General features: G+C 40.6%; 1 protein-coding gene across 1 annotated transcript; it reads left to right on the forward strand.

Annotated features, from left to right (window-relative positions):
* The first annotated feature begins 3,630 nt into the window (after positions 1-3,630).
* LOC5568171 (zinc finger protein 26) lies at positions 3,631-4,646 on the forward strand. The gene is made up of 2 exons (XM_001652057.2): positions 3,631-3,879; positions 3,938-4,646. The coding sequence occupies exons 1-2, from the start codon at positions 3,742-3,744 to the stop codon at positions 4,571-4,573; spliced, it is 774 nt and encodes a 257-aa protein (XP_001652107.2). The 5' UTR covers positions 3,631-3,741; the 3' UTR covers positions 4,574-4,646.
* The last annotated feature ends 8,874 nt before the right edge of the window (positions 4,647-13,520 follow it).

A 13,520-nucleotide genomic window follows, 5' to 3' on the forward strand; every position in this document is an offset into this window, starting at 1 on the left:
TCAAGAATTTGCTTTAAAAAATCCTTCAAATTTTATTCCAGGGAATCAATTAAGAACTCTTCTTTATTTAGTTCCTCCAAGAATTTCTCCATGAATTGCTCCATCCTAATAAAAAAATAAGGATTTTACAAACATTGGGTTTAGTTCATGTATAAATTTTTCAACATTTCAGAACAAGCTTTTTTATCAAACAATCCTCAGGATTATGGATGGCGCTACCGAAGATCCATGTTTCCCATGAGTTCTGCAATCAATATGAGCAGACAAAACACGATTGTCACTAAAAACGACATCGCCGAAAACGACAACAAAATTTATAAAGTAGAGGATCCTTGCAGAATAGCTGGTAAAACTCGAACAGGAATGTCTGATGAGATTCCCCGATATATTTCTAAAACAATCTCCCAAATGAACTCATAATACGATTTTTGAACGAATTTCTGGTAGCTTTTCTTTAGAACAGGCGTACTCCAAAAGTTTCCTTAGGTATTGCATTAGGAATATCTTTCGTAATATTGCCGGCAAGTTCATCCGGGAACTTAGTGTAAACCTGGAAGAATTCAGTCTGCTCTGAAAAAAATACCGGAAATGTCAGATTTACAGGATGAGTTCCTTAAGGTTTTTTTTTTCTATCTTTATTAACGAGATTTTTAGCCCTGGTTCATCTCGGGACCAACGGCCTTACTTCCCTTCCGAAGGAAGTCGTCACTGAAATTTTTAGTGACTATCTCGGGGATGGGATTCGATCACAGGTCCTCGGCGTGAGAGGCGTGTGTTCTAACCACTATACCAGGTCCGTCCCCTTCCTTAAGGTTTGTCGGCCAAACATTTTGCGAGCTTTGGCACTCAGGGACAGTGTCTACATGAAGATTGGAATAGGAAATAATGAGACACACAAAAATGAACACCAAAAAATCATTTTTATCGGATTCTTCTCAAATTTTCAGGGATTAAATAACTAGCTGTATATTAGCTATGTTTTCGCATAATTTATTTATTGAATTTCCTTCCCCAAGCTTAATGCTCGTACATTTCCCCTAACACTACTCATGAGATCTTGGGCGAGGCTTTGTCCATCTTTCTTACACAATTTCTCCTAGTTTTTCTTCAAAGCTTAATCGGTTTTGAATGTATTCCCGCATTTAAAGACAATTTACACCGTCTTCAGTCAAAGGCTGCACAGTCTGAACAATCACAAACATTAGGCAACGGACGACACGGAACACCCAGTAGCCCAGTGATGAATTTTTCGTTTGACGAAAAGCTTCCACCGACTGGAGCGGGAATCGCACCCACGCCTCGTGGCGCAATACGCTTGAACGACTGACGCCGCTACCGCATGGCTACGAAGCCCACAACTGGCTTAGCGTAATGGTAAGAAGCGAGATCCGGCGTGGGACCATGGTTTTTTAAAACCCGGCAGTAGATGTTGTAAGAAGTTAGTAGAGCTGTTGGTCCCGAGATGTTGATAAATATGGGTTTAGTAGCATTAAAACAAAACCCTGGCGAAGTGAATCAAAAGTGCCAAGAATAGCATCCTCCTATTAGCACAATTGATCGGTGTTTAATAAGACTGGACCAAGCGTTTTTGATGGTTTAGGCAAACGTAGTTCCAGCCTTAAAAAACAATATGTTTGCATTATTTGCTGTTATATCTGATGTTGGATGAAATGTACAATAGCTAAATGATTTTTTAGTATATTCATTTTAAAAACCGACCAAAGGGTCATTTTTTGCGTTTGGGCCCCTGAATTAGGAACCGAGAAAATTTTGAAAGTTATACCGGAAAAACCGGAAAAAAACGGGAATTTCAAAATGGAAATTTGGTGGCCACCCTGTAACTCTCTAAACTAATCCAAAATTTCACTATATTTTACCCACGCGATAAAAAGTTACACCCAAAACAAAGTGTCGCATATTTTCCGAGTCAAATCTTTATTTCAATATACAGTCAACAACGCCGACCCTCAGTAGGATCCGTCATCGTTGATTGCTTCTTGGTGTAAATGTAGCTTTGACAATACATACACGAGTCCAATGAAGGGTGCATTATCCACTGATTCTTATCCAGCTACTGACATTCGGTGGCAGCAAATTAAATTTCGCCCATCAAAAAAAAAATCATTTTTATTAATATACCCCAAAAAAATGTCCGCAAATTGCAAAAGTTGAACTTTTTCTTCAGAAGGCAATCATGGTTCATTATCTGGAGGCATATTGCCGTTAAAATATAAAACTCATTTGCATTTTTTAAACTCAATTCTCAATGTCAATGCCTCCAGGTGAATCTAAATATTGAAAAGACATCAGCAATGAGTGACACTGAATGATGCGTGTGTTGTACCCACTCTCATTCTCGTTGCTTTCGCTTTCAAAGTCAGATTGGACAGACACTGCTCAGCGAATCTCTTTTAAGAAACGTATTCACTATATTTTAATGCAAGACTCTATTTTCAACGAAAGGTATCTAATATATCCTAAAGTACTTCAAGAATTATTGTAGTGATTTCTCCAGAGACTACTTCAGCGATACTTTCTGAGATCCCTCCAGAAATTTGTTTAAAAATTGCTCCGTTAGTTCTCCTGGCAAGCCGTCCAGAAATTCCTTCAGCAATTCCAGGACATCCTTAAGCATTCTAACGCTAATACTTACCACAGGGACTATTTTGAAAATTTCCCTAGGAACTATCTCAAGATTTCAGCCAGAGATATTTCCTATAAATCTTCCACCAATTTCTCCAGTTGTTACTTTAAGAGATTTTTCAAAGTTTCCTACAGGAGTTCTGACAAGACAATCCACAAAAGTGTTTTCTTGAGTTTTTGAATGATTTCGTTTAAGGACTTTTCCAGGAAAATCTATTGCTCCAGTAGTTTCCATGTTGAAATTTAGTTGTTTTATAGTTATAGTACGCGATTCAAGATTACCATACAATTGATGAGATGGACATTTCAATTATATATGATAAAAGAGACAAACATTTCAAACACAAAAATAAATGAACCAATGGGATTTAATCCACGACCTGTGCGAATAGTTGAACGTTTACCGCTACGTCTATGTATTTGAATCTGGCAAAAAATCTAATTGAGATCGTAAAAAACATTGCCTACACTGCAAAGACATTAGCAATACTTTATAATTCAATAATAAAAAAAGTATTGAAATTGCGAGATCAATCGTGTTCTAAACATTATAACCAAATAACAAAAATATCAAAAAATAAGTTGTGTAGATTTCTTCAACACAAAGTTGTAAAGCAGATAATATGAAACAAGCTCTCCAATCAATGAATCAACAAAAACTTGAAACGATAATAATGTTCGCAATTGTACGACGATATGATTTCTCAAATCATAATTTCGTTTCGGTGTGCTGAATGTCGGCAACAGTTCTTCTCGTCCTGTTGCTTGCTTTGAACAGAAAAGAAAATTAAAAAAATATGTTCCAGTCTTGAGAGGGGGAAATGTCAGTTGTAAATGATATGACATAGGCCTTTTCATGTGACAGATCCGTCTATGCATTTGTTTACATCGGTGGAGGACCGGTGCTAACACGGGTCTGTCATTTTCATAAAAGAACTGTCAAAGTTCTTCCCGATCAGCTGATTTGAGACGTCATGTGAATAGGCCTATTGTAAGGAATGCTGTTTGTTTTGTTTTGATTGCTTCGCAAAACATCAATGCAAAGTTTGAACTCTTCATAATTTTGATAATCAGCGTAGATTGTACCTACCTTCAATAATGTCCGAAATAAAGAAAGAAATCTCATCGGAAACGATTTGCCGGCTATGTCTTCAAGAACGGGACCACTATCGATCCATTTTCCCCAGCGAGAACATCGCTCTGGACGATTGGATCGAGAGTCTTACCACGATAAAGGTTTCAAGAGATAAATTATCGCTTCTAGATTTATCACATTTAGAAAAGTTATTTTCAGATACTGTACGTATCTAACGCACCGGCAGCGCTATGCCTTGAGTGTGAGACAATTCTGAAAAACTACGAGTCATTTCGAGAGATGTGCTTCATCAACGATCGTTCATTCCGGGAAATGTTTCCCCAAACGACGGAACAACCTTCAATCGATGATGATGAGGATTTCAAAGATGGTCGGGAGGTCTATACCTTTGAATACATGGTGAAGGAGGAAAGTGATCTTCAAAGTGACACCATTCCTGAAATCGAGAACATGTCAGCAGTAGTAAATGAGAACAATATGTCCGAACTTTCGACAGTCGAAGATTGGACAGATTCAACTGCCACATCAATGGATCATTTCCCCTACCAGTGCCACATCTGTTTGCGTAGATTCCGTGTTGAGCGTAATCTGAAGAGGCATGGTCGAGTCCATATGCCGAAAATGGCAAAAGTTCAGTGCGAATACTGTGAAAAATTGTTAACAAATGATACAGCACTACGGATACACATGCGGAGTCATACACGAGAGGAGGAACCGTACGGATGCCAGGAGTGTGGGCAGTCGTTTAGCACTTCGGGTCTGTTGACGCGGCACGTCAGAATACATAACAAGAATCGGATGATTGATTCTGTAGACGCACAGTTGATAAAATAAACGATTATGAATAAATTTTGTTATGCCGTGTTATATGTGTTATATGTACTCTGCATATTTCAAAAACCTTTAATCATTCTGTTTTCGTTTATACCAGAAATCTACCAAGTTATTGCAAATGTTCATAACTATTAAACTTTTTCAACTCATTTTTTTTTTTTGATTTTCTATTAAGATTTGGCTTAGAGGGTTCGCATAAATTAAAAAAAAAAGAAATCAATCTTTTCAATATCCTCCAACCTGCTAAACCATTGCTGGTAAATGCCAAAATTCTTAACATAACTACCTCTATTCTTGTTTACGTGCGAATGTTCTTTCGATCGAAAACTGTTTTGCATTCCCGTTTACGCCAGCAAAATTAAGTGGGCCATGGATTCGAACCAATGGATCTATGCACGGGTTCACTTTTTGACGTTTTAGCGGTGCCGTGTTATTTATGTGACCATGGAAACTAGTGAATTCGGCACCGCTCAAACGTCAAATTAATGAACTTGTGCATCGGTCCATAGGATTTGATCGAAAGTTGAATTCGACGAGAATGAGGGTGAATATCAACTAGTATGACCAACTGATTGTATGTCACACTTTGACACAAAACAGAACTTGCGAAAATTGGCTACAGAAACGAAAATATAATCCTGCAGAGTACCGTCATTTCGGGTGAAATTGATCATTTTTCACGGTTTTTCACTTTTGCTTTCTAAAATGTTATCAATACCGTACATCTAAATGCAGCAAATCAAGTACGACGCTGAACCTCATTGGCTCATGTACCGTTTTGATTCATATGGATCAATGCACGAGTTCACTCAATTGACGTTTGAGCGGTGCCGAATTCACCCATTGCCATGGTCACGTAAATAACACGGCACCGCTCAAACGTCAAATAATGAACTCGTGCATTGATCCATTACGGACACCTAAGGCCTCAGGGACGTACAGTACATCACAAAGCATATAAAATAAATCATTCTGTATGATTCCTTTGCGTCATCGAGTCTCTAAAACACAAAACCTTCGAATGGCTAGTGGAGATTGTGATTCCGTAACATGAATAATTTTGAATAAATAAAAATGTGTTGACTTTTCATGATTCTTATTCCGGACGCTTCCTTACTTTTGAATATGAGATTCCGGACACTTCGATTCGAATTCCGGACAACTAATGAAAATCATGAAAAGAAAATTGAAATCGTCAAACCACTAAAGAGATGTTTAAGGCAGATGGGCATTATACATATTCATACTTATCTATGGAAAATGCTTACTAAATTAAGCCTTGAAAATGAAAACTTTTGAACTGCAAAAATCGAAACATTTCGTGTGAAATGTTTCCCATACAAAGTAGAGTGTCCGGAATTTGAAGCTGTCCGTAATATGAATCAAAACGATACCTAAATTTTCTAATAAATGTGATGTTAGTGCTAAAAATCATTCCTCAAATAAAAAATCGGGAGATCCCATTTCGGGGTGATCACACTTGTCAATGTGATTATTGTTAGTTTTGAAATCAACTCTACATACCTACTTAATTTGAACCTCCTGAATCCGAATATGCTTGCTAAATTCTTTTAAAAAGACAATCTATTTGGAACAGAAATTCAATTATTTCAAAACGAGCAAATTGATTTTGAAGCATCTTCACAAACATTCAGGCTGATATCATATCCACATCCTTGTTAAGAACTAGAAGTTTATAGATGTCTATTAACACCACATCAAACATGATTCTGAAATTTTACGTTATTTACATAGAAATAAACATTTTTTGACACAGAAAACTTCACTACACACAATTCGACAATATTTAAGACAAATGACGTTAATTTACAACAGGTTGCATCCATTTTGATGCACTAATTGTAAGAAATAAAAACGATGATCAATTTCATCCTACTGATTAATTTCATCCGAATTTACGGCACGTTGCCTTGCTAACAACTTCTGTATTTAAATGATAGCTCGGGTGAGTTTAAACCTTATGAAACAATAATTGGCTTGTAACTTATCTTCTTTGAGAGAGAGCGAGAGAAACAATGGGGATCTTAAGCAAAAACACGTGTTTTGAGGTATGATAAAAATATGATTTCTACGAGTCATTCACTACATTTCAAAAGCACAGAAAAAAATATATAAACATTGGGTCTTGATTGAAATCGAACTCAAAACAGCTTAATATAAACACTCCGTTTCCCTGTAGAACTCTCGAATCGGTGATAAAACTGTCCTCTCAAACTAAAATTGCTTCAATTTGGTCGATGGGATATCTACACTAAGGAAAAAATATATCGATTTCCATACGAAACGGTTATGAAATTTTACCAGAAGAAAATATTATAAATTTCATACTATGGCGTTATGAACGAATTCGCTTATGGTATAGTATGAGTTTTGCAGTACAGTAGTATAGATTCCCTAAATGTGTCGTGTGAAATCTATGAATATTTGTTATGAACATCAAATTGTACTTGTATGACCCTCAATATATTTGAGTATAACTTTTGTACGAAAATTTATTTTATATTATTGCAGTATTTCAATTGTAATAAGACGTTTCTTGTAGTTTTCCTAAAGTGAGTAATAAATTATCAATTTTTTCATCGTTATAGCGTCTTCTTCATTTTAAACACGAGAGCGATATATGGGGAAATATAATTTGAAACTCATTAAATTGATTTGAGAACAGCTTTCCCGGGAAGCTCACAAGATTGATCAGAGCAACGATGGCCGGTGTGCAAAACTGCGTGAAGATCTCGGGCGAACACTCCAGTTCGTTCGAGTCTCGGCGGGGACTACGACAGGGCGACGGACTTTCGTGCCTGTTGTTCAATATTGCGCTTGAAGGTGTCATGCGGAGAGCCGGACTTAACAGTCGAGGCACGATTTTCACGAGATCCGGACAATTTGTTTGCTTCGCAGACGACATGGATATTATTGGGAGAAAATTTGAAACGGTGGCAGATTTGTTCACCCGCCTGAAACGCGAAGCAACAAGAGTCGGGCTAATGGTGAATGCGTCGAAAACAAAGTACATGCTGGTTGGCGGAACTGAGCGCGACAGGGCCCGCCTAGGAAGCAGTGTTACGATAGACAGGGATACCTTCGAGGTGGTGGACGAGTTCGTCTACCTCGGATCCTTGTTGACGGCTGACAACAATGTTAGTCGGGAAATACGAAGGCGCATCATCAGCGGAAGTCGTGCCTACTATGGGCTCCAGAAGAAACTGCGGTCAAGAAAGATTCACCCCCGCACCAAATGCACGATGTACAAAACGCTCATAAGACCGGTAGTCCTCTATGGGCATGAGGCGTGGACTATGCTCGAGGAGGACTTGCAAGCTCTTGGGGTTTTCGAACGCCGAGTGCTAAGGACGATCTTCGGCGGCGTGCAGGAGAACGGCGTGTGGCGGCGAAGGATGAACCACGAGCTCGCTCAACTCTACGGCGAACCCAGTATCGTGAAGGTAGCTAAAGCTGGAAGGATACGCTGGGCAGGGCATGTTGCAAGAATGCCGGACAACAACCCTGTAAAGATGGTGTTCGCCACGAATCCGGTCGGAACAAGAAGGCGTGGGGCGCAGCGAGCTAGGTGGATTGACCAGGTACACCAGAACCTGGAGAGCGTGGGTCACAGTCGAGGATGGAGAGAAGCGGCCATGAACCGAGGGAATTGGCGAAATATTGTTGGCGAGGCTTTATCAAGATAATTGATGTAAAGCCAAGTAAGTAAGTAAGTAAGTAAGTAAGTAAATTGATTTGAATTGAGCACTTCAATGAAGTGAGTTGTAACTATTTGAATGACACATTAGAAAACTATCATATATTTATGTGAAAAAATCAATAGGAAAGCACTGTTCACTAAAATGTACACATTTTGATCATCATTTATCAATTGTTTGTCTCCCGTAGAAATTGCCATCCTGTCGAATAATGCCGTTGTCAGAACTGAAATCTCCTGGCAGTCACTATAAATATTTTGAACAGATTCTCGATTGTCGATTTATATTGCTGTGTGCGTTTGAAATGCAAATATCAAATGTGGGAACACCAAATGCGGTAAGATTTTTCACAAGGAAGGTGAAGTCAAAGATTGACTTTCATTGCTAGGTTAGCAATTAGGTAAGATTTGCACCTCAATCGCAAACAGTAATAATTTTAAACATATAAGAAAATCTAATAAATAAACTCACGTTTTGTTCTAGCCTCTTCGATAACCTGGTATTTCCATTGTGCTACCATTGCACGAGATAAAACTTTGCAAACTCATCTTTTGCAAAGTCGCCGTATTTACACCGCACTATACGTATACGTAGAACTAATTACTTTTTACCTCTAAACACAGCCTTCTTCGCAAGAACTTTCAAATTCGCGAACTTTTTATATTAAATTAATTAACTCATTACGCGTGGTAAAGATGGACAAATTATGGGTGAAATTATAAAAAAAATCCACGTGCTCGGCTGGGATTTGAACCCAGGACTCTTGTATGCTAGACGAGCGCTTTACCAACTAAGCTACCGAGCCACTTGGTGACCCAATAACTGAGTTGGTTAAAGAACAATGTTGTCAAGAATATGTGCAGAAACTGTTTCCAGGTACCGTAAAACGGGGTAACTTTTGATAATGCGGGTAACTTTGATAGTGCGAGACCCACAACATATTAATTTTTTTTTTTTACATAATAAAATTTAGTTTATTTGTAGTTGAATTTTGCTAAAATAATTACAGTTACATTAATTACATTTCAACTCGGAGATAGAATTCTAACTCATTCACGTCCACTACATTATCACATCTCATGACAAAGGTGACATAATTTATAAAGAGTTTTAGAATTAATAATTTTTGCCTTCTGGATGTATTGTGCAGAACCGGTCTAATAAGGTCCTCGAATGTGAGCCTCCTGTGCCCACCCAAGATTGTCGCCAGCACGCTTTGCAGGTGCCTCCACGCAGCAATTACTCGCATACATTCACTAAACTTGTGTTTTAATGTTTCCGCCGTCAGGTTACAATGTAGGCATCGCTCGTCGTCCGCCCTTCGGATGGTGCGCCACAAACATCTGTGTTCAATTTTCTCATTCACGAGTAAATACCAACCGCTTCGTTGCTCTGGTGTTAGCTTTTTACTTGCAATGTTGCGCCAGACTCTCTTCCAATCAACTGCTGGGTGACGTAGTTCTACTCTTGGCTGATCAGTTTGTACTAGGTAGAACCGATGAATGCAGTTAGAGGAAGGGTTTTGCTGGGTTTCAGGAGGCAAACGTGGATAGGTTTGAAGGATAAATTTCAAACAGGGAAGGTCAGCGGGAGGAGGATGATGATTTGTTTGAGAAAGAAAAGAGTTGTAGAATGGAATGGAATCAATTTCTCGGAGATGTCGGTTCATCAGCAGAGCTTTCGATTTGAGCATGGGTAGCTGTAGTTTTAACCCTCCTTGGTCGAGCGGTCTCGCAAGTTGCTGTATGGGTATACGAGCAGGATGTCTTCTCCATAGAAAATTTCCCATGGCACTTGTCAACTTCGCCGCGTGGATGCAGTATAATGGTAACAACGAAGATAAATACCACACCTTCGACGTGATAAAAGTGTTGAGAAGGATCACTTTCTGATGGAGAGTGAGTGTACGAATCGAGTGTAGTCCGATTTGTTGTCCAATTTTTGTAACCAGTGATTCCCAGTTCAAAGCGATCATTTGCCGTATTGAATTGGCAAACATCACACCTAAAATCTTTATTTCGGTGTTTGTCCTCACCCAGTCCACTTGAATTGGATTTCCATTTATAAAACCGACATCGATAGATGTTGTCTTAGTTAAGTTCAGCACAGCGCCAGATACATGTCCAAATCGCAGGAATAAGTCACGCATTTCTCGAGCTTTGCATGCAGTCGTTACTATAATGCTAATATCGTCGGCATACGCTACAACTAGATCGTTGGGACCGCACACACGTTCAAGTGAGACCATCAACGGATGCAAATACAACACAAACAAATGCATCGATAGTGGGTCCCCTTGCCTTACCGATCGTTGGATTGGAAACGGTGTAGTCATATGGCCATTAATCAAACAGCGAGAAGTTGCAAGTGAAGAGATTCGTGTGAGGAGATCTACGAATCGGTTGTTAAAGCCGAGAGCTCGCATGTTCGCAAAGAGAAAAGAGTGTCTCACTCTATCGAAAGCGTGATCGAAGTCGAATCCGATGAGTTTGGCCACCTGCTTACGTGCCGTGAGTTGAGCTATTCGATCCTTCAATGCTAGGGTAGCTTGAAATATATTTTTCTCTCCGTTTGAGCACTTTTGAGAGCCGCTGAGAATGTGGTGGGTTCTCATGACATTGTCCAGTCGTGACTTGAGTATTCGAGAAAGTAGCTTGTAATCAAAGTTAAGTAGCGAAATCGGTCTATACGAACCAACAGTGTCGCCAGATACTTTTTTCTTCACAAGAACCACGACACCTTCGACGAATTTGGACGGAAAGTTTGATGTTAATGCTTCATTCAACAACAAATTAAGCTCGCGGTGGATAACATCGAAAACACGAAGATAAAATTCCTTCGGGATTCCGTCCGGACCAGGGGATTTTTTGGACGAGCTTGACTTAATTGCAGACCAAATATCGGCCGTGGTGATATCGTTCATGCATGCATTATTTGCTGCGTCGTTGTCTGGAATGATTTGGTTGCACTGAAATTCATCTGGCCGCTGTGTATCCTCTACTGGTAACGAATATAGGTCTGAAAAATACTGGAAGATGTGTTCTTCAATTGCTTGCGGGTTATCAATGATCTCTCCATTTTCGGTATCGAGTCGAGTTACAGCTGTTCGTTTCCTTTTTCTCTCGCCCAGCTGGAATACTGAGAGGGGCTCTCCGGCGACAATTCGCTCGTTTATACGAACGAAGGCTTGAGTGAAACGACGTTGCAAGTTCAGCATTTCTCCCTTGAGACGGTTTATAGTTGCTAGCATTGCCGGGTTTTGATAGTATGCATCGTATGCCCGACGTAGTTGAGCGTATAGAAGTTGCTGCGCATGATGAAACTCGTCATAGGCCTCTTTTGATTTCCAGCGAAAAAAGCTAGCTACTTTTGGCTTACCGAATTCAAGCCACCAGTCCATCCAGCTGCGGTAGTTGCGCCTTTGCCGAGTTTGTGAGGAGGTGCGGGCGCAGTGACCAAAATCCTCGCCCTTGCGGACGACCAAGATTTGGTAAACATAATCGTGATGTCACTGCCATGTGATCAGAAAACGAACATACGTGTGTATGAATGTTTCGAAGCTGTTCACACAATCTGCCACTGACGTATATACGGTCTAGGCGAGACGTTGAGTTCGCTGTAACGTATGTGTGGCCGGGATCTCTGGGACGAAGTTTAATCCATACGTCGTGTAAGTTTAGCTGTTGTATCGTGGTTCGAAGGGACGGGCTGGAATTGTGACCCGTAGCATCGCATTGCCGTAAAACCGAATTGAAGTCACCGGCGAGAATGACATTCTCGGTGTCGTGACGGAGATAGTAGGCTACGGTAGTGTTGAAAAAGCGTTCTTTTTGTGCTCTAAGGGCGGCCCCGGATGGTGCATAGATGCAACAAAGTGTAGTATCGTGGACTCGTACGGCAACCAGTCGCCCATCCAAACTTTTTTCCACATTCGAAAATTGGATATGGTCTTTCAAAGCGATGGCAGTGCCTCTTCTCGAGTGGTCCACGTTTGCAATGACGTTGTAGCCGGGTAAAACGAGTTGCTCGTTTTCAACCTCTTGGATAAAGAGAATGTCGATGTCCAACGTTCGAATGAAAGTACGTAGCGCATTTATTTTGGTGTTGTTCGTGATGGTGTTCACGTTTATAGTCGCAACGTTATAACTGGTGAAGAGAGGGCTTATTGATGAAGGGCATTGTCGTTGAGTTCGCCGGCACCATCGCACCGCATTTTCTTGCCGACTGGGCGTTTCACCGAGTGTCGGCTGGATGTTGATGAATCTGTTTCATTGCCGTCAGTTTTTTTGTGCATTCCTGATTTCCTCGTCACTCTGACCCACTGTTCAGTTTCGCTTCCTACTAGCTGCACAGTCGATTTCGGCAGCTGATTGCTGTTTTCGGTACCTTGCTTGTCAGCCGGGGGTGGCATAGAGGAGGTAGACGGACACACATCTACATTCGTCAATTGTTGATTCTTTTTCGGTGCTGGTGGCGCCGATGATGACGTGGGCTTCGTACGGGGAAGGGTCGGGTTTTTCATAACATCGGCATACGATGCGTTGTTCGCTGCCAGTTTCTGGACCAACAGCTTTTTATTTTGTACGCACGATACGCCGTTGTGTACGTATTCGGTACAATACTTACACGTTTGCTGCTGTCCATAGTAAGACAGATTTGTCTTCTCGCCATCTATCGTGACGTACGAAGGGATGTTTTTCTTCACCGTCATCCGTACGATACGCACACCAGTCGGTAGACCGGAGAATAGATGGCTATCGTCCCACAGCTCCTCTCGGATTGCATGCGGCTCTCCGAACGCGCTGAGAAATTTGACGATCTTGTTGTTGGTGACATCTTCAGAGAGATTGAGCAGTCGAACCTCTACTGCTCCATCCTCCATCATCAGACGAAGTTTGTACGGTTTCCCGTCGATTGTTAGCTCATGTTTATCGTCGTGCTCTTCGACGGTTTTCTGCGCTACTTCGAGGCAGGTCGTTTTCACGAAAGCGATGCCATTGTTTCGACTATACTGTATTCGCAGCACTTCTTCGCGTTTCAGCCCTAACGTCACACCGACGAATTGGTGGACCTCCTCGGAAGATGGCTTTTTCGGCACATTCGCATAGTCGATGCGAAATGTGTTTTCGCGGCGTTTAATCGCGGACATTTGCACGCGATTGCGGGACAACGCGACACGAAAAACTACGATAGTATCACACTGAGTGGATGTAACTATTAGTAACTTG

This window comes from Aedes aegypti, chromosome 2 (genome assembly GCF_002204515.2).
Source record: "Aedes aegypti strain LVP_AGWG chromosome 2, AaegL5.0 Primary Assembly, whole genome shotgun sequence".
Taxonomy (NCBI): Eukaryota; Metazoa; Arthropoda; class Insecta; order Diptera; family Culicidae; genus Aedes; species Aedes aegypti.